The sequence below is a fragment of the Rhinopithecus roxellana genome, chromosome 11 (genome assembly GCF_007565055.1).
Source record: "Rhinopithecus roxellana isolate Shanxi Qingling chromosome 11, ASM756505v1, whole genome shotgun sequence".
NCBI lineage: Eukaryota > Metazoa > Chordata > Mammalia > Primates > Cercopithecidae > Rhinopithecus > Rhinopithecus roxellana.
Genome location: NC_044559.1, coordinates 94,133,827 through 94,154,244, shown reverse-complemented (window position 1 = coordinate 94,154,244; position 20,418 = coordinate 94,133,827). Strand labels below are relative to the sequence as shown.

Here is a 20,418-nt window from a genome sequence, read left to right as displayed (position 1 = left end):
TGTGGTCTCAGCTTCCTTCATTGTTCCGGGCCTCGGTTTCCTTATCTATAAATTGGGAATGTGAAAGGCTCTCTTGAAGCATTACTCTCGGGACTATAAATAACTCACGTAAAGCAAGGGGCTGGTGTGCATACTTCATCTATAAAGCACGGCTCTGACCCTGGTCTGCTTGTCTCAGAACACAGACACGAGGCCAGGCCACTGGTCCGAGCTCCCTTGGCCATTAGGCCAGACTGTAATCGGTTCTACTTACAGAAGTTCAACAAGATGTAGTTTACCTCAACCGTGAAACACCTGCTAATACAGAACTCAAGGGTGGTGTAAAGGTTAAACAGGTTCACGCTCATCGAAAGCTCCACAACATTCAACAAATGTCGGCTGTCACTGTTGTGCAGACGCTCAACCCTCCCACACTGTCACTCAAGGGTCTGGGGACAGGCCTGAGATGACAGCGTGATTGGGAAACTAGTGGTGGGGGTGGAAGCCAGGGCAGGCTCAGGAGGCTCAAGACCTGGCACTGTTCTGTGGCTGGGATGGGGTCTGGCCTCTGCAGGCCCTGCCTGGCTCCTTCTGTGTCCACTGGTCACCACCACAACGGATCAAACCAGCACACAGGAATGCCTGTGCTTCAGAGGAAGTCACTTACGTAAAATATTTGATGTTTAAAAGGGAAATACATGCAAGTTACTTTTATGATTTTATAGGTTCTCAGCAGTCAGAAAAAGTAGCCAATCTATTAATCAGAAATAGTTCACGATACAGTTCTTAGATGATGTTCTTGTTTGAATTAATTCTCCTAACACATCCACCCGTGGTGTCCCGAGCACGCGTGCTCTGACGCAGCAATAGCTTCCTGTTGTTTTATTTACTGATGTCCCCACGTGTGCAGCACAGGGTCTGCCAAACAGCTGGAGCTCAGTGTCTGCTGAATTCAGTTTCGATGCACTAAACACCCTGAATGTACTCCTGGAGTTTCTTCTTCTTCTTCTCCTAGTCACTGGGGCACAAGCCCTGCCTAGATTTTCATATACAAAATGTTAGGTTCGAAGAAATGGAAGAAATGCTGTTTTCTTATGTGCAGTCAAGTAGCGACTTTCGAGGGAGCTCCACTGAGTGGCGAATTGTCTGAGTGCACACAGATCTCTTGGGGTGGACGTGACAGAACCCAGGCAGTGTGAAATGGGAAACACAACATGAAGGCAAGCAATGCGGCCCGGCCTAGTAGAAGGTAGGCCTGTCATGTAATGTGTGGCCCGGCCTAGTAGAAAGTAGGCCTGTCGCCGGGCGTGGTGGCTCAAGCCTGTAATCCCAGCACTTTGGGAGGCCGAGACGGGCAGATCACGAGGTCAGGAGATCGAGACCATCCTGGCTAACACGGTGAAACCCCGTCTCTACTAAAAATACAAAAAAACCTAGCCGGGCGAAGTGGCGGGCGCCTGTAGTCCCAGCTACTCGGGAGGCTGAGGCAGGAGAATGGCGTAAACCCGGGAGGCGGAGCTTGCAGTGAGCTGAGATCCGGCCACTGCACTCCAGCCCCGGCGACAGAGTGAGACTCTGCCTCAAAAAAAAAAAAAAAAAAAGAAAGTAGGCCTGTCATGTAATGTTTGGAACTCGCTTTCTTGTCTGGAAATGAGACACTTGATGAACAGATCTTTGATGTGTGAGTGCAGGTTACTGCCCATGCACTTAGCAGAGAGGAATCAGTCACATGGGTTTGAATCAGTGAGTAGATGGTAAGGTATTTAAATAATGCTGAATTTATTTTATTCATTCATTTATTTATTTATTTTTAGAGACAGGGTCTGGCTCTGTTGCTCAGGCTAGGATGCAGTGGTGTGATCACAGCTCACCGTAGCCTCTACTTCCTGGGCTCAAGTGATCCTCCCACCTCAGCCTCCTGAGTAGCTGGGACTACAGGAACTTGCCACCGTGCACAGCTAATTACTTTATTTTATTTTTTGTAGAGATGGGATCTCACTGTTGCCCTCTTGAACTCCTGGGCTCAAGAGATCCTCCCAGATGGGTGCTGTGGTGTGTACCTGTAGTCCCAGCTATTTGGGAGGCTGAGGCACGAGAATCACTTGAACCTGGGAGGTCAAGGCTGCAGTGAGCCAAGATCATGCCACTGCACTCCAGCCTGGGTCTGGGCTACAAAGCAAGATCCTGTCTCAAAAAAAAAAGAGAGAGATCCTCCTGCTTCAGCCTCCCGAGGTGTTGGGATTATAGGCATGAGCCAACGTGCTGGCCTAGAGTTCTTTTTCTTGTCATTATTCCCTAAACAATACAGTAAAACAACTATTTACATATCGTTTACATTGTATTAGGTATTATAAATCACCTAGAGGCGACAAAGTACACAGGAGGATTGCATAGGTTACATGCAAATACTACGCCATTTTATGCCAGGGACTTCAGCATCCATCGATTTGGGTGTCCACAGGGATTCCTGGAACCAATGCCCCACCCATACCAACAGATGACTACATACAAAGACCCTGGTGAAAGGCAAGGGTGGGCTGAGGTCACTGGGTGTGGGGGTGGGTAAGGCAGCTCTACCCACACTGCCACACTTTAAAAGTGAGCCCCCTGCCTAGGGTGTGCTGGATGAACTACCCTATCCCATAGGCTATTTCTATAGAGTTACAAACAGAATAATGGGGCTGAAGAATGAGACCACACATTCAGTAGCCGCCTCTAGGCTGGAAACAGTATTTCCACTATTCACTTTTCTTCATCAGTCTGGCCCCAGGTTTGACCATTTAGTCTTTTCATTATCAACTTTTGTTTTATACAGCATGAATTTCTGCTCATTCCTTCATTTTATTTGTTCTTTTACTTTATTTTGCTGTTCTTCTTAAATTTAAGATGGATGTTTACCTTGTTAACTTTCAGGTGGAATTTTGTACTCATGTACAGAGAAGCGAGTTTCTCTGTGTAAGTCAATTTTTGCATTCTGTATTTCAAGGTTATGTTATTGGTTCACATTACTCTAAAGTTATCTTTAGGAATTAAACATTTATTATAATTATTAACACATTTGGGTTTATAGCTACCATATTATTTGTGATTTTCCTTTTTTTTTCTGTTTCTTTTCACTTTTTCTTGCCTTCATTTCAATTAGCTTTTGTTAACCATTTTAGTTTTTTTCTACTAATTTGGAAGTTTTACATTCTGCTTGTGTAGTTATAATCATTAACCTAGGAATTATAACAGGAATACTTAATTTACCAAGTCTGAAGTTCATCAGTACTTTACCCTAGTTCTGAAAGTAGGACCTAGAACTCTTAACTCTATCCCTTTCTTGATTTATAGGCTATTATTATGTGTGTTAAAATGCAGTAAGATATTACTATTGGCCGGGAGTGGTGGCTCATGCCTGTAATCCCAGCATTTTGGGAGGTCGAGGCGGGCAGATCATGAGGTCAGGAGATCGAGATCATCCTGGCTAACACGGTGAAACCCCACCTCTACTAAAACAAAAAAGTTAGCTGGGTGTGGTGGCAGGCGCCTGTAGTCCCAACTACTCGGGAGGCTGAGGCAGGAGAATGGCATGAACCTGGGAGGTGGAGCTTGCAGTGAGCTGAGATCATGCCACTGCACTCCAGCCTGGGCGACAGAGAGAGACTCCTTCTCAAAAACAACAAAAAAGATATTACTATTGTTTTATATGCACTTTATTTGTTCCTCATTCTGGCACTTTGTTCCTCATTCTGATCACTTTGCTTCTACTGCAAGTATATTTTATTATTATTATTATTATTATTATTTTTGAGACGGAGTCTTGCTCTGTCGCCCAGGCTGGAGTGCAGCGGTGCAATCTCAGCTGACTGCAAGCTCCGCCTCCCGGGTTCATGCCATTCTCCTGCCTCAGCCTCTCGAGTAGCTGGGACTACAGGTGCCCGCCAACTCGCCCGGCTAGTTTTTTGTATTTTTTTTAGTAGAGATGGGGTTTCACCATGTTGGCCAGGACGGTCTCGATCTCCTGACCCCATAATCCACCCGCCTCGGCCTCCCAAAGTACTGGGATTATAGGCGTGAGCCACCGCGCCCGGCTTTAAGTATATTATTTAAAACTGTCTTTTAGAAAGGGGTGGCTTATGGTAAGATTTCTCAATGTTCCTTTGTCTGTAAATGTTTTCCACCTAGGCCTTAAAGGATATTTTCTCTGGGCATCGAATTCTAGTTTTGGCAGTATTGTTTGTTTTTTTTCCTCCCTCATCATATTGAAGATATTCCACTGTCTCTTGTCTCTCAATGTTACTGTTGAGCAGTCAGCTGTCACATTCACTGTTGCTCTTTCTATGGCAATCTGGCTTTTTCTTTCAGTTGCTTTTAACAAATTGTTCTTGTCTTTGGTATTCTGGAATCTGACTATGATTTCTTATTTATCTTTCTAGTTCTTTATCTTACCTGGAAAAATGTTAGTCATTATATCTTCAACCATCGCCTCCTTCCCTTGCTCCTTCTCCTGCCCGTCTGGTGTACTTACTGGACAAACATTTGCTCTCAATTCTACTGGTCTTCTCAATCTATTTCAATTTGCTTAACTTCAGTGTTGTGTGATTTCCATTTGCCCCTCCAGATTGTGTCTTCCTCTGCCCTGCTCTGTGCCCCTGGAAGTTGACTTCAGCAGACTGGATGTCCAGACCCTCTTGCATTCTGGCTGTTGGGTTAGTCAAAGGGAGGCCCCAGCAGAAATAAGGAGGAGAGACTGCTTTGGTTATTAATTTCTCTCACTGTCTTTCTGCAGGGCTGAGGCTTGGTGTCACTGTGTTCCTCTATGGCTGTGACTCCCATCTGGGGCCCTTCTACATGGCTTAGCATTGCTAGGTTCTATCATTTCTTTGCCCCTCAGTCCTATGAATTGTGATGGCTTCCCACAGTTGCCAGTTAACTGGATCCCTCGTCGTCCTTTGTTGGTTCTTTTAACCCAGCTCACACTTCTGTTAATAGTGTCTTTGGCCGGGTGCAGTGGCTGATGCCTGTAATCCCAGCACTTTGGGAGGCTGAGGTGGGCGGATCATGAGGTCAGGAGATTGAGACCATCCTGGCTAACACGGTGAAAACCCGTCTCCACTAAAAATACAAAAAATTAGCCGGGCGTGGTGGCAGGCACTTGTAGTCCCAGCTACTCGGGAGGCTGACGCAGGAGAATGGCATGAACCCAGGAGGTGGAGCTTGCAGTGAGCCAAGATCGCACCACTGCACTCCAGCCTGGGTGACAAAGTGAGGCTTTGTCTCAAAACGAAACAAAACAAAACAAAACAGAGTCTTCCAAAAAATTGATTCATGGCTGGGCGCGGTGCTCATGCCTGTAATCCCAGCACTTTGGGAGGCCAAGCAGGCAGAACATGAGGTCAGGAGTTCAAGACCAGCCTGGCCAACATAGTGAAAGCCTGTCTCTACTAAAAATAATAAAAATAAAAATTAGCCAGGCATGGTGGCAGGCGTCTGTAATCCCAGCTACTTGGTAGGCTGAGGCAGGAGAATGGCATGAACCTGGGAGGCAGAGGTTGTAGTGAGCCAAGATTGCACCACTGCACCCCAGCCCAGGTGACCAGTGTGAGACTCCATCTCAAAAAAAAAAAAAAAAAAAAAAATTTTAAAATTATATTCATTTAAATTCTTCGAGTGTGCCATCTATTTCCTGCCTGAAACAGGAACTAATATAAATTTGTATTTCCCACTACTTTTTTGTGATCTGGATACTTTCTTTTCATCTATCTTTCAGTTCTCTACTTTTCTTCAGCTATCTCTATTCTGCTGTTAAAACTGTCTATTAAGTTTTCATTTTCAGTAATTAGTTTTTTTTTTTTAATCAGGAAATTTCAGTTAGATTTTTTCCAAGTCTTCTTAGTTGAGTTTTATAGCCTGAGATTCTTTCTTTTCCTTTCTGCATAGATTTAAAGTTTGTGTATTACTTCTTTAAACATAAGAAACAATATTATTTTGTATCTTGGTGTCCTATAATTCCAATATCTGAAGTCTTTGTGATTTAATTTATCTTATTTGTTGTTTCTGCTGGTTCTTATTCTTAATGCCTTGTTTCTTTGGATTTAATGATTTTTTTTATTATGAGTTGTTCATTTTCCATGGAACATTAGTTGTAGGTATTCTTTGGGGCCTGGCATGAAATAAGTTTCTTCAGGAAAAATTGTGTTGCTTTGCCAAGTTCACTCTGAGACCAGCATGAGGCCTAGGGTTTGGCTATGACTTCTCAGGGGCCTCCTTTACCCATTTTCTTAGTGCTCAGTGTGTACCCTTTGGGACCCAGCTTTATAGAGTGAATACTCTATTCACCTTCGGTAGCCCTAGGTTTTATTTCCAGCGCCTCATCCCCACAAGGCTATAAACACCAAAACTGGAGTTCACTCAGTTCAGCAAATGCTCTGAGAGTGAAAACCAATGCAGAGCTCCATCTGAGTACCTGCTTTCACTGACGCTTTTTTTCCCAAAGTGTATTAGGCCATTCTTGCATTGCTATAAAGAACTACCTAAGACTAAGTAATTTATAAAGAAAAGAGGTTTCATTGGCTCATGGTTCTTCAGGCTGTACAAGAAGCATGGTGCTGACATCTGCTCAGCTTCCAGGGAGGCCTCAGGAAGCTTACAATCATGGTGGATGGCGAAAAGGGAGTAGGCACGTCACATGGTGAAAGCTTAGGAGAGGTGGGGGAGGCGCCATGCACTTTTAAATGGCCAGATCTCATAAGAATTCACTTGCCATTGCAAGACAGCACCAAGCCATGAGGGATCCGCCCCCATGACCCAAACACCTCCCACCAGGCCCCACTTTCAGCTCTGGGGATTATAGTTCAACATGAGATTTGGTCAGGGACAAATATCGAAACTCTATCATTGTACCCTAGCCCCTCCCAAATTTCATGTCCCTCTCACATTAAAAAATACAATCATGCCTTCCCAAGAGTCCCCTAAAATCTTAACTTGTTCCAGCGTTAACTCACAAGTCCAAAGTCTCATCTGAGACAGTAAAGTACATTCTACCAATAAGCCTGTTTAAAAAAAAAAAAAGTTATTTACTTCTAAGACACAGTGGAGATATAGGCAGCATTGGGTAAACATTCCCATTCCAAAAGAGATAAGTCAGCCAAAAGAAAGGCACTACAGGCCCCAGGCAAACAAAACCCAGCAGGGTAGTCATTAAATCATAAGGCTCCAAAATAACCTTTGACTCCATGTCTCACATCCAGGGCACACTGCTGCAAGGGTGGTCTCCCAAGGCCTTGGGCAGCTCTGCCCCTGTGGCTTTGCAGGGTTCCGCCCCCTGGGCTGCTCTCACCAGCTGGAGGTGAATGCCTGTGGCTTTTCCAGGTGTAGGGTGCAAGCTGCTGGTGGATCTACCATTCCAGTTTCTGGAGGATGATGTCCCCCTTCTTACAGCTCCACTAGGCAGTGCCCCATTGGAGACTCTGTGTGGAGGCTCCAACCTCACATTTCCCCTTGGCAGTGCCATGGCAGAGGTTCTCTGTGAGGGCTCTGCCCCTGCAGCAGGCTTCTCTGTGCACTCAGACTTTCTCATACATCCTCTGAAATCTAAGTGGAGGCCACCAAGAGTTCTTCAGCCTTGTATGTTGCGCACCTGCAGGCTTAACACTATGCAGGAGCTGCCAAGGGTTATGTTCTCCAAAGCCCAAGCTGTACCTGGGCCCCTTTGAACCATGGTTGGAGCTAAGCAGCTGAAATGTGGGAAGCAGTGTCCCAAGGCTGTGCAGGGCAATGGATACCCTGGGCCTGACCCGTGAAACCATTCTGTCCTCCTAGGCCTCTGGGCCTATGATGGAAGGGGCTCCTGGGAAGGTCTCTGAAATGCCTTCCAGCCTTTTTCCCCATTCTCTTGGCTCGCTTTTAGTTATGCAAATATCCCTAGCATGTGATCATTCTGCAGCCTGCTTAAATTCCTTTAAAAAGCTTTTTCTTTCTGCGCCACATGGCCAGGCTGCAGATTTTCCAAACTTTTATGCTCTGCTTCCTGTTTAAATGTAAGTTCCAATGTTAGGTCATTTATTTGCTCCTCCATCTGAGGTAAGCTGTTGGAATTAGCCAGGCTATCTCTTGAACGCTTTGCTGCTTAGTAATTTCTTCTGCCAGATGCCCCAATCATCACTTTTTAGTTCAGACTTCCACAGATCCCTAGGGCACGACCAGAACGCAGCCAAGCTCTTTGCCAAGGCATAACAAGGGTGACTTTTGACCCAGTTCCCAATAATTTCCTCATTTCTATCTGAGATCTCAACAGCCTGGACTTCACTGTCCATGTCACTAACAGTATTTTGGTCACAACCATTGAACCAGTCTCTAAGATGTTCTAAGCTTTCCCTCATCATCCTATCTTCTTCTGAGCCCTCCAAAGTCTTCCAACCTCTGCCTAGTACCTAGTCCCAAAGTTAATTTTTTTTTTTTTTTTTTTTTTTTTTTTGAGACGGAGTCTCCCTCTGTCACCCAGGCTGGAGTACAGTGGCGCAATCTCGGCTCACTGCAAGCTCCGCCTCCTGGGTTCACGCCATTCTCCTGCCTCAGCCTCCGGGGTAGCTGGGACTACAGGCGCCGCCACCTCGCCAGGCTAGTTTTTTGTATTTTTTAGTAGAGACGGGGTTTCACCGTGTTCGCCAGGATGGTCTTGATCTCCTGACCTCGTGATCCGCCCGTCTTGGCCTCCCAAAGTGCTGGGATTACAGGGTTGAGCCACCGCACCCGGCCCCAAAGTTAATTTTACATTTTCAGGTATCTTTATAGCAATGCTCCACCTGTTGGGACCAATTTTCTGTGATCTAAACATCTCGCACAAGGTCCCACCTCCAGCACTGGGGATTATAATTCAATATGAGATTTGATGAGATTCAATATGAGAAAAATATCCAAACTATATCATCAAGTAATATTTAGATAACTTTAAAGGGTGTTTAAAACATAGTTTAGGTACTTTGTAATGTTTGTTTTGTTTTTTGAGACGGAGTCTCACTCTGTCACCCAGGCTGGAGTGCAGTAGCATGATCTTGACTCACCACAACCTCTGCCACCCAGGTTCAAGCAATTCTCCTGCTCAGCTTCCAGAGTAGCTGGGATTACAAATGCCTGCCACCGCACCCAGCTAATTTTTGCAGTTTTAGTAGAGACAGGGCTTCACCATCTTGGCCAGGCTGGTCTTGAACTCCTGACCTCATGATCCACCTGCCTCAGCCTCCCAGAGTGCTGGGATTACAGGCATGAGCCACCACACCCAGCCATGTACTGTTTTCAATATGAGACTGTCCTTTATCCCTAGCCGACCACGTAAAATGGCACTTGTTTTAAAATGTATTATGTATGGAACAGATAATGTCTGAAATTGCCTGAATCTAGCAGTAGGCAGCAGGATAAGCCTGCTTTTAGCATATATGTGCTGGTCAAAGCTATTCTTGATCTGCCACTTTTTCAACTTACAGCTTTTCTTTTTTTCTTTTTTCCTTTTTTTGAGATGGAATCTCACTATGTTGCCCAGGCTGGAGTGCAGTGGCACAATCTTGGCTCACTGCAACCTCCTGCCTCAAGCAACTTTCCTGCTTCAGCCTCCTGAGTAGCTGGGATGACAGATGTGTGCAACCATGCCCACCTAGTTTTTGTATTTTTAGTAGAGATGGAGTTTTGCCATGTTGGCCAGGCTGGTCTCAAACTCCTGACCTCCAGTGATCTGCCCACCTCGGCCTCCCAAAGTGCTGGGATTACAGGCATGATACACTGCGCCCAGCCTCAACCTATAACTTTTTATATTTTAAAAAATAATTTGGACTAGACCACATTTTCTCATGGCAGAGTCAGTCAGTCAAGTAAAAAGGGAAAAGAGAGCAGATTGTGATCAGGTGACAAAATGGAAAACATGATCTAGATAAAGCCACATATCGCAGGTGATAACACATTGCCTCAAAATATGAAATCATGAAGTTTTTACATATCTACTTCTAAAATTTACTATTTAACGTTATTAAAATTCTGTATGATTCAATTTTCTCCATCAATCCCATGGCCTTCCTAGTACTTTCCCATTTTGATGTGTTTCACCTTCTGTTTACTGAGTATTGGCATGGTGGCCTGCCATAGAAATTTTGAAAATGAGAGTAACTTAAAATTAAAAAGTGGTCTGAATTAATCCCAATGGAAACTGAGCTATGCAGATGATGATCAGCTGAAAAAGACTGTAAGGAGAAAGGAAACAGGATAGGAGTTACTTGCTGGGCAGGATCATTCACGAGAGTTCTTTCATGTTTTCTTAAGAGTTTGGAATTCCGACTTTGTCAGTCCCCAGGTACACTGATGCTTTTATGGAGGTTTTAAATGAATGAACATTGATGAAGAAAGACCTGCATTAGTCAATATTAGCCTGGGACAGACGAACAGAAGAGGGTTTATTACCTGTCTCTTTATATAATGGTCATAGGTTCAGATTTTCTAAACAGAAGTATTTTGGCATTATACGTTGTACAATATTTGGATTAATTATCAACTGAACATGGATTTATTATTTATTTATTTATTTATTTTTGAGACAGAGTCTCACCCTGTCACCCAGGCTGGAATTCAGTGGTGCGATCTTGGCCCACTGCAACTTCTGCCTCCCAAGTTCAAGTGATTCTCCTGCGCCAGACTCCCAAGTAGCTGGGATTACAGGCCTGCGCCACCACGCCCAGCTAATTTTTTGTATTTTTAGTAGAGACAGGGTTTCACTATGTTGGTCAGGCTGGTCTCGAACGCTTGACCTCATGATCCACCTGCCTCGGCCTCCCAAAGTGCTGGGATTCCAGGCGTGAGCCACTGCGCCCAGCTCAATTGAACATAGATTTAAAGGGCATCTGCTTTAGATGCCAATGCAGTAGGCATCAGTACTGTTTACAAAGAACTCTGTTATTCTTAACTCACTGTCCAGAAATAGGCACATGAGACTGAAACATTTGATTGTCAAACTCATTCCCCTTTCCTCGGCATAGCTATTGTCAACCTTTACTCCAGAAGTCTGATCTCTCAATGACCATCCTGAACAGAGGCCCCTGCTGACCTGTGGTGGGTATCTCAACCAGCTTGGGCTGCCATAACAAAATGCCACTGATTGAGTGGCTTAAATAACATGCAATTTTCTTTTCACAGTTTTGGAGACTGGAAGGTCAAGATCAGGGCATCAGCATAGTTGGGTTCTGCTTGCAGCCTCTGCCTGGCTTGTTGAAAGCTGCCTTCCCTCTGTGCTCACATCGTCTCTCCTTGGTGCATGCATGGGGTCGGGGAAGCCTGGGAGCAGCCCTCCGGTGTCTTTCCTCAGAAGTGCTCATAAGTGCTAACTCCACCAGGAGATCTCCAGCCTCGTGACCTTTTCTGAACCGAATTATCTCCCCAAGGCTCCATCTCCAAATACCATAACGATGGGGGTCAGGGCTTTCACATACGGATTTGGGGAGACTCAACTTGGTCCACAGCAGTGGGCATGAAGCATCAGAGAGAAACAACCAACGCTGAGATTTGGAGACTATTTGTTATCACAGGATAATTTAGACTGTCCAGACAGATACATTCTGATAGCGAATATTATTTTTATACCTCTATGCTTTTGTGAGGAAATAATATGTTTTTAATTAAAAATAATAGCGGGAAAGGCACTTAGCTTACTATTAGTCTAGAAGTTGGTGGCAGGGCTGGAATTGAAATTTTAAGCCTCCTCCCTCTGGAAAACGGAAATTGCTAAAACGTTATGGTTTCCTTGTGCAGACCTTCAAAATCAATTATTAAACTTGTGACAATAACGTCACATCATCAAAGTGAATTTTTTTCGCTGTTTTTAACCTGAGGGTCAGACATCACAACCACCTGCTTAACCAGCTTCCATAAACACCAAGGATTCAGATGTCTGTTGCAATATGAAACTTATCTTTGCTTACCTCGAGTATCTTTTTGGGTACAGCACAGAATGCTAATCTTAAGAAATTCTGCCTGCAGATATTTAGAATCGTTTGGAAATTGATCACACAAGCATAAGTACATGCATTTCAAATATGTGTACATTTATTATTATCACAAATCTTCTCTAGGAAAAGAGATCGGAAGATTTCCATTAAACCTAAAATTGTTCCTTTATGGAACAGCAGAATGCAAAGAATGTTTTTAACAGTGTGTCAATTGAATGACTCGTACTCAACCCATGGAAACAGCCCTTATCAGCAGCTCTGACGTGAGCAAGGGCAGAAGTTCATTAGCACAGGTGCCTGTCATGATCCACACACAGGAACGGAATTCTCACAGAAGAAACAACCTGTCTGCGTATGCAGTGCTTTAGTGAAACACAGGTGCTGGGGGATTATTGACAGCATATGACCCCAAGTACAATCCATCATGTACCTCCATTTAAATACCAAACAATTCATGACCAGCCTGGACAACACGGCGAAACCTCGCCTCTACTAAAAAATACAAAAAGTAGCCGGGTGTGGTGGCGTGCACCTGTAGTCCCAGCTACGCGGGAGGCTGAGGCACTTAAATCTGAGAATTGCTTAAACTTGGGAGGTGGAGGTTGTAGTGAGCCAAGATCGTACTATTGCACTCCAGCCTGGGTGACAGAGTGAGACCCTATCTCATAAATAAACAAACAAACAAACAAACAAATACCAAACAAGGTAATAACCCTAAAGAGGTCAAGAACAAAGCCACTCTTGGCTGGCAATGCAAAAGGAGAGTGGCCTTGGAATTCCATGCTCCCTGGACTCACCTCCAGTTGTGTCTCTCCAGCTGTGTGACGGTGAGCAAGCATTCAACCACATCAAAGCCAGCACTCTTATCTGTGAAACAGAGACAATCACACCTACCTCACTATGCTGTCCCAAGAAGGAAAGCAAGTGACCTGGCATGTGGTGGAGGCTCCCTGCTTTGCAGTTGTTAAGGTTCAACGAGAATTTAATAAACAGAACAAAGTTTAGCAAATGTTATCATAACTAAGCAGTTAATAAGAACATAGATAATACATAATAATGCGTAACTAATCATACAGAATCTCTTTGCTCACTTATTAATGCCTGTAGAATAGGGTTAGTGAAAAACAAAAATAATTCACATAAAGTAAAATGCCTAGTAGATAGTAACTGAGCAAAGAGTGAAGAAACAGAGGCTTGGTGAAGCTGATAAATTTTCCCAGGATCACAGGGGGTGGAGCTATATCTCAGAAATGAAGCTCACACTCTTAACTCATTGTGTAATTCTGCAGAGAATGTCAGGCTGCACCTTTGGCCCAGAGGGTGGCTCTCATGCCATTGCTGCCTTCCACAAAGGAGGCTGTTTCCTTAGACTTCTCTGTTGACAGTTTTCCTCTTTATGGCACAGTGTGGAGTTCCGACCCATTTCAGGGTTGTGCACAGGGTTCTGACAGTACTGTAATTCAGTAGGACTACCTGAGTATCGCAGAAGCCAGATTCCAACTGCTACAGCCCCAACTACATCAGGAACTTCCTCAAGCCAACATTCAATCAACAGAGTTCCACTGCCTGAGGGGAGGGATGGCAGAAGAGTAAGACACAGTTCCTGTTCACAAAGAGCTGGCTACTTCCTTTGCAAACAAGATGTACGCGAGGAAGCATCCAGGTACAAAGCAGCCTGCGACTCGTTCTGAGTGAGTTCCTGTGGGGATCCAGGGAAGTGGCCGACGGGCCCGATGGAGCACTCCTAGGACCCTCTAAGACCGGATGGCTACTGATGGCTAATCCCCATGCAAAGGCTCCTTTCAGGCAGGAAGTTCAGTTCTGCAAAATGTACCTTTCATTCATCAGAATTACAGCAACAAGAAGGTAAAACAGAAAATACCAAGTCCACAAAACAAAGAGGTTTGAAAAACAAAGCTTTTCACTGAGAAGTGCCTGGCAGTCAGAAGCTTTGCAGAGTACCCTTGAGAGCATCCTTTACTACGGCTGAGAACTACCTTTCTCTGTCACAAGGTACACTTGGAGGCATCCTGGTAGCTGGAACCTCTGTTAACACAGTCAAGAACTGGCAATGTGCCTCATACTGCAGGCAGCATTTCTGACTCTCCTCAGAAAAGGACTTTAGCGGTTGGTTTCCCCAGAGAAGCCCAGAAGTCTATCAATAGAGAAGCTTGCTCCTAGTGGTGTAGAACACATACTTGCCCCCAAGAAGCTATACTCAGCCAGGAAATCACAAGAATAGGCAAGGGTGTTGATTCTTATCAACACGCACATGGTGTAGGATGCTTGGTACCTTACCATTGTCACAGCTCTGGGCCCATGATGAGTCATTATGGTTGTGCATTCACAGACATGCCTTTGTAGCTGAACAAGTTAAAAGCAGGTGGCTCACACCTATAATCTCAGCACTTTGGGAGGCCCAGGTGGGTGGATCACTTGAGGTCAGGTTTTGAGACCAGCCTGGCTAATATTGTGAAATCCTGTCTCTACTAAAAATACAAAAAGTGTTAGCCGGGAATGGTGGCAGGTGCCTGTAATCCCAGCTACTCGGGAGGCTGAGGCAGGCGAATTGCTTGAACCCCGGAGGTGGAGGTTGCAGTGAGCTGAGATCGTGGCACTGCACTCCAGCTGGGTGACAGAGTGAGAATCCGTCTCAAAAAAAAAAAAAAAAAAAAAAGAAGAATTAAAGAAAGGATGTTTGGCCATCTGAAGCAAAGTATTGTCTGGACTTATCTAAATACCGGATTAAAAGAAAAAGAAAGAGGAACTGGCTATATCAGAGAGAGAGAGAAAGTGGGAGAGGCTGAGGAAACATGTAAGAACCTAAAAGAAAGGGCAGTAAGTACGAGCATAGCTTTGCTAATCTCGGAAACGGTGGCCAGAACTGTCCTGTGGCTTAGCAAATGATCATAGCAGCGAATCCTAATTATCCTAGAAGCTTCCTTTAGAAGTGCCAGAGATGTAGGAGGTATGCTTGTGACACAAAAATGGAAGCATAGTTAATAGATGAGAAAAGCATGACTCAGAATGATTTTCAATATTGGAATGTTGGGAATTTATGAGAGGTATTTTCGTGTAAGAATAATAGGACTTATTTAAAAGGATTGGAGAGTGGGGGGCATCCCAGATGCGTGAGAAGCAGTATAGCTAATCGTTAGAAGTAGGTTTGCTGGAGCCAGGCTGCCTAGGTTCAAAGCCCACCTCTGCTGCCCGTTAGCTGCACAACCCTGGGCTGCTTTCGAGCCTTGCTGTGCCTTGGGTTTCCCCACGCACTTCATGAGGCTGTTGCAGGAATTAAACGAGTTAACATGTAGTCAACAGCTCTGAACACTGCTTGACTGAGTCAGCCCTACCTAACGTTTAATTTACGGGATGTGGCCCTGGGTTCCTTAAGGGAGCGGCCACACTCTTCACAAACATTAAAGCAGTAAAGGCTCCATCCTCATCAACTTTCTCCTCTGTTGGACCCCACAGGACTATCTCTCGCAACTGCTTCCTTGGCTCTCCTAAGGCACTGTGCGGAACCAGCGGCACCTCTTTCGCCTTAGATCAGGATTTCCCTTCTCCGCCCGTTTTGGGATTTAACAAGCACCAGAAAGGAGGGCTGCAGGGGAGCTGCGAGGGCTTCCTCACCACCGCCCGGGATCAGGGTGGGGGCGTCACCTGCTCTACACCCAGAGCCCGGGCACGCCCCGCACGCGCGGCTCCCTCCTCCTCTGCGGGGCGACCCGGGACGCCCAGACTCCCGGGTACCCTCGACCCTCTGGACTCCTAAGCCCCGCATCCCCCAAATCCCAAGACCCCGGAGCCTCGAACCCTGGCCCAGGGCGGGTGGCTGGGGGCCTGAACCCGCTCCAGAAACCCGCAGGGCAGTCTGTCGGAAGCCTCTGCTTTACCTAGCATGAATTTAGTCTCCGCGCGCCCCCTAAAACCCAGGCGTCCTCTCCCCTGCGCCCACGCTGCCGGGGCCCTCACACACTCTCCGCGGCGGGCCTCCAGGCCGGGCGGGTGCGCTGTGCGACGCCGAAAGCGCCATAGAGCACGCAAGACACGTTTGGCTGAGCTCCCGGAAGTGATGTACGGCAAGCGCCCGACGGCGGAAATCCCACCTGCTCCCGACGGCGGAAGTTCCGGGAGTGCCCAGTACCCGCGTGCATACGGCAGCCGGCATGGCGCACTACAACTTCAAGAAAATTACGGTGGTGCCGTCCGCCAAGGTAGGCGGCTCCGGGAGGGCCACTGCTACTTTCGCCTTCTTCTTAGCGGGGTCTCAGGGGAGGGTCCGGGCCTGTAGTCGTGGGAGAGCGGTCGCCTTCGCTCGCCCACCACCCGCTCCCGGGCCGGACCTGCTGGACGCGTACTCGAGATCATTTCCCCTCCCCCAGCAGAATCCGGGGTCCACCAGAGATCGGATCCCCTAGAGACCCGGGTCCACCTGAGACCGGGGTCCACCCAAAGATTGAGGGCCCCCAGAGATCGGGGTCCACCCAGAGTAGGGTTCCCTGGAGGGCCCCTGGGTGACGAGTTGGGCGAGTGGAGGGGACCCCAACATGTGAGGGAGGAAGCACTCCGTGGTCCGTGATGAGCCTTCAGATTCTGGGTTTGGCGTAGCCCCCTCCCCTCTCAGGAATCCTCGGTTCGTTGCTATCGTGATTTAACACTTTTTAATTTTTAAGTCATTCTCTTTCACTGTTAAATTTGGGAACCCCTGTTCTTTTTTAGACCATAGTAGGCCCAGACTAAATTTTTACAGCGTTGGTTAGTGTGGCAAGAATGAGTCAACAAGTGTTAAGTGTTAGGATTTTTTCCCCCCCGAGACAGAGTTTTCCGCTTTTGTTTCCCAGGCTGGAGCGCGATCAAGGCTCACTGCAACCTCCACCTCCCGGGTTCAAGCGATTCTCCTGCCTCAGCCTCCCGAGTAACAGGGATTACAGGCGTGCGCCACCACGCCCGGCTAATTTTTGTGTTTTTAGTAGAGACGGGGTTTCACCACGTTGGCCAAGCTGGCCTCGAACTCCTGATCCCAGGTGATCTCCCGCCCCGGCCTCCCAAAGTGCTGGGATTACTGGCGTGAGCCACCGCACCCAGCCCCAGTAGTACAACTTTTAAGAAGTCGCGTTTTTATGTAATGAACATTCAATTTGGGTCGCAATTATACAGACATTGACGGGCAGCTCGAGCCTCTCAGGAACTCCTGCACGAGAGGGAGTTACTGAAGTCCCTGCAGAGTGACTGTTTCCCTCTCATCAGTGTCTCCTTTTCTTCACGTCTCAACGACGGGATGAGCTTGCCTTGGAAAGCTTTGTGGGAGTCTCGTATTTTACCTTCATAGCAAAAATTGTTTCCCCGCCTCTCTCCATTTCTCATTTCTTCCTGACAATTGTTCTGACACATCTCTTGATAGATTGTAGTATTTTCTTTCTTTCTTTCTTTTTGAGATGCAGTCTTGCTGTGTTGCCCAGGTTGGAGTGCAGTGGTGTGATCTCAGCTCACTACAGCCTCCACCTCCCAGATTCAAGTGATTCTCCTGCCTCAGCCTCCTGAGTAGCTGGGATTACAGGCGCAGGCCACCAGGCCTGGCTAATTTTTGTATTTTCAGTAGGATGGAGTTTCACCATGTTGGCCAGGCTGGTCTTGAACTCCTGATCTCAAGTGATCCACTTGCCTCAGCCTCCCAAAGTGTTGGGATTACAGGCATGAGCTACCACGCCCAGCCAGACTGTAGTATTTTCAGGTGCAGGCATCATGTCTTATTTGTATTTTTGGTCAGCCATCTCTCAAGTTTGTTGAGGGAATTTGCTCTTTGGATTACATGAGCTTTGTTCATGTTATTGACTTATGTGGAGAACTTTAGGATATGTTAGTACACCATCCATCTTCTGTGGAATGAGATTTGTATTTTTAGAGAACAGATGAGTTTACTTACCTAAAAAATGGGTGATGTTAATTGTTTGGTGATTGGAAGTTAAAAAAAAAAATCACATCAGGAAAGTGTGTGGTATTCAGTTCATTCTAGAAGCTGTTAAGTGAGTGCCTGTCCTGTGCATTGGGTACTGTGTTACAAAAATGCATTAGATAAAATACCTGCCTCTTTGGAAGTGGTTGTCAAGAGGGGTAAGTCGAGGTTGGCACGGTGGCTCATGCCTGTCATCCCAGCACTTTGGGAGGCTGAGGCGGGCGGAGCACAAGGTCAGGAGATCGAGACCATCCTGGCTAACACGGTGAAACCTGGTCTCTACTAAAAATACAAAAAAATTAGCTGAGCGTGGTGGCGGGCGCCTGTAGTCCCAGCTGCTGGGGAGGCTGAGGCAGGAAAATGGTGTGAATCCAGGAGGCGGAGCTTGCAGTGAGTGGAGATTGTGCTGCCACTGCACTTTGGCCTGGGCAACAGAGCAAGACTCTGTCTCTAACAAAACAAAACAAAACAAAACACAAAAAAGAGTAAGTCACATCACCAATGACCATACTAGAAATGAAACATTGTTATCATGGAGGACCCACATGGATTGGGAGAGGAGAAGAGTGTGGTTAGCTGTGGTAAGTTGGAGAGTCAGGGGCAATCTTATGAAGTAGGTAACCTTTGAACTGGTCCCCCTTCAGGATGTGTGAATGCCATTAGGCGCAGAAGAGTGTAGGGAAGATCTTCTGTAGGCCCAGAGGGAAGACCGTGTGTGCCCCTCATAGTACAATACTTGGCAGACTGTGTTGTGCCTACCTGTTTACTTCTGTCACTGGACCCTGAATTCCATGAAGGAAGCGACAGTATCTTGTTCATTATCTTCAGCACCCAAATATCCCTAACAACCTTTGTTTGAAATAATATTGAGTTAATCAAATTGTTGAATTAATCAAAGTGTTCAAGAAAAAAGATCCAAGTAAATTTGTGTGACTAGATACATTGGATTGAGGAATCCTGGGAATCGGATCCTTATTAAAGAGAAGTGCTGACTCTGCACTGGGCAACTCATGCAAAAATCTTTCATCTCCTCAAGTAGTTCCCGTCCATGCTCTTAGGAAATTATGAAGTGGATTTTAGTTTTACCTGTTGTTTTATGTACTTTCAAAGTCAAAGATACGCATAAAGAAATGGGAGGATTGTTTCTTTTTCTCAACTATTTTTTCTAGTTTATGATTTGAGTTCTCTGATTAGTTAAGTTTCAAAGGTTCTTAGGTGTTTGGAAATTAAGATAGCATCAAGAAAGTATGGCATAAAATTTATCTTAGCAGCCGTGTGTTTGAAGATGAACAAGGTTGTACATAAAATGTTTAGTTACATTTTTGTAATTTAAAATATGTAGTACTGTAATTAGTGTTTTAAGAAGGTTTCAAATACGTGGATCAAAAGTAGACACTTTTGATGTAATTATGTTTTATTTTCTTTAATTGCAGGACTTTATTGACCTGACATTGTCGAAGACTCAACGAAAGACTCCAACTGTTATTCATAAACATTACCAAATTCATCGCATTAGACATTTTTACATGAGAAAAGTCAAATTTACTCAACAGAATTACCATGATAGACTTTCACAAATTCTAACAGATTTCCCTAAATTGGATGTAAGTGACTTGGGGGACTTCTGTGGTTATGTAAATATGAGCCTTCAGAGAACCAGTGTTTAACCAGTTTGGTGTACTCATTTGACAGAAAAGGAAACAAAATAAATGACTTAGATTACTCAATAAGTTAGTGGCAAATAACTAATTTGTTGAATTAATAAGAGAGGGAACAGAATATGGGGTTTTTGATTCCCTAGTATTCTTTCCTCCGACCAAACCCCATCTAAGGAGGCCCAAAACTCTCTTCTCAGGCTTTCTGTGTAACCCCTGGGCTTGCAGGTGCCAACCCAAGTGGTAATGATAGCTGTGGGTTATGAACTCAGAAGCTAACAGCTCACTGGTTGTCTGGGCTTCATCTCCTGCACCCTCTTTCCAAGGGTTTTATTTCTCTGGGCTCAGCTTGGGTGAGTGGTGTAAACTCCACCACTGTTAGTGATCTTGTTGCTTCATCAGCTGATGACAGTTCAGCACTGACTGTTTTCTTCTTTGGCAAGAAGAGATCACGTGGAAGCTGTGACTTTTGAATGAAGCCAGAAACCTTGAGCTCCTTTCTCTGCTGCACATTGTAGTTTGCCTGTTTCTTTCTTTCTTTTTTTTTTTTTTTTTGAGGCTGAGTGTCACTGTATCGCCCAGGCTGGAGTACAGTGGCGCGATCTCAGCCCGCTGCAGCCTCTGCCTCCTGGATTCAAGCAATTCTTGTGCCTCAGTCTCCTGCGTAGCTGGGATTACAGGTGCATACCACCACGCCTTGCTAATTTTTGTATTTTTAGTAGAGACGGGGTTTCACCATGTTGGCCAGGGTGGTCTTGAACTCCTGACCTCAAGTGATCAACCTCCCAAAGTGCTGGGATTATAGGCGTGAGCCACCTCGTCCGGCCTGCCTGTTTCTTTAGCTGTAGAAAAGTAAGAGCAG

At 45.7% G+C, this 20,418-nt stretch overlaps 1 protein-coding gene and 1 long non-coding RNA gene across 3 annotated transcripts in view; one reads left to right on the top strand and one right to left on the bottom strand.

The window, feature by feature from the left end:
* Positions 1-8: 8 nt before the first annotated feature.
* Positions 9-15,869, bottom strand: LOC115900371. The gene is made up of 3 exons (XR_004060023.1): positions 15,842-15,869; positions 12,743-12,812; positions 9-45 (listed from the first exon to the last, which is right to left on the bottom strand). It is a non-coding gene; the product is annotated as an uncharacterized LOC115900371 (long non-coding RNA).
* Positions 15,870-16,041: 172 nt separating this feature from the next.
* The window catches only part of GTPBP4 (GTP binding protein 4), a 30,444-nt gene continuing 26,067 nt past the window's right edge, over positions 16,042-20,418 (top strand). Inside the window, exons 1-2 of one of the 2 annotated variants that reach the window (XM_030940639.1) lie at positions 16,042-16,162; positions 19,335-19,505. In XM_030940639.1, coding sequence (XP_030796499.1) covers positions 16,115-16,162; positions 19,335-19,505 — 219 coding nt within the window. In that variant the 5' untranslated portion in view covers positions 16,042-16,114. The remainder of the gene's footprint in view (positions 16,163-19,334; positions 19,506-20,418) is intronic. The other variant, XM_010362040.2, reaches the window with a different exon arrangement.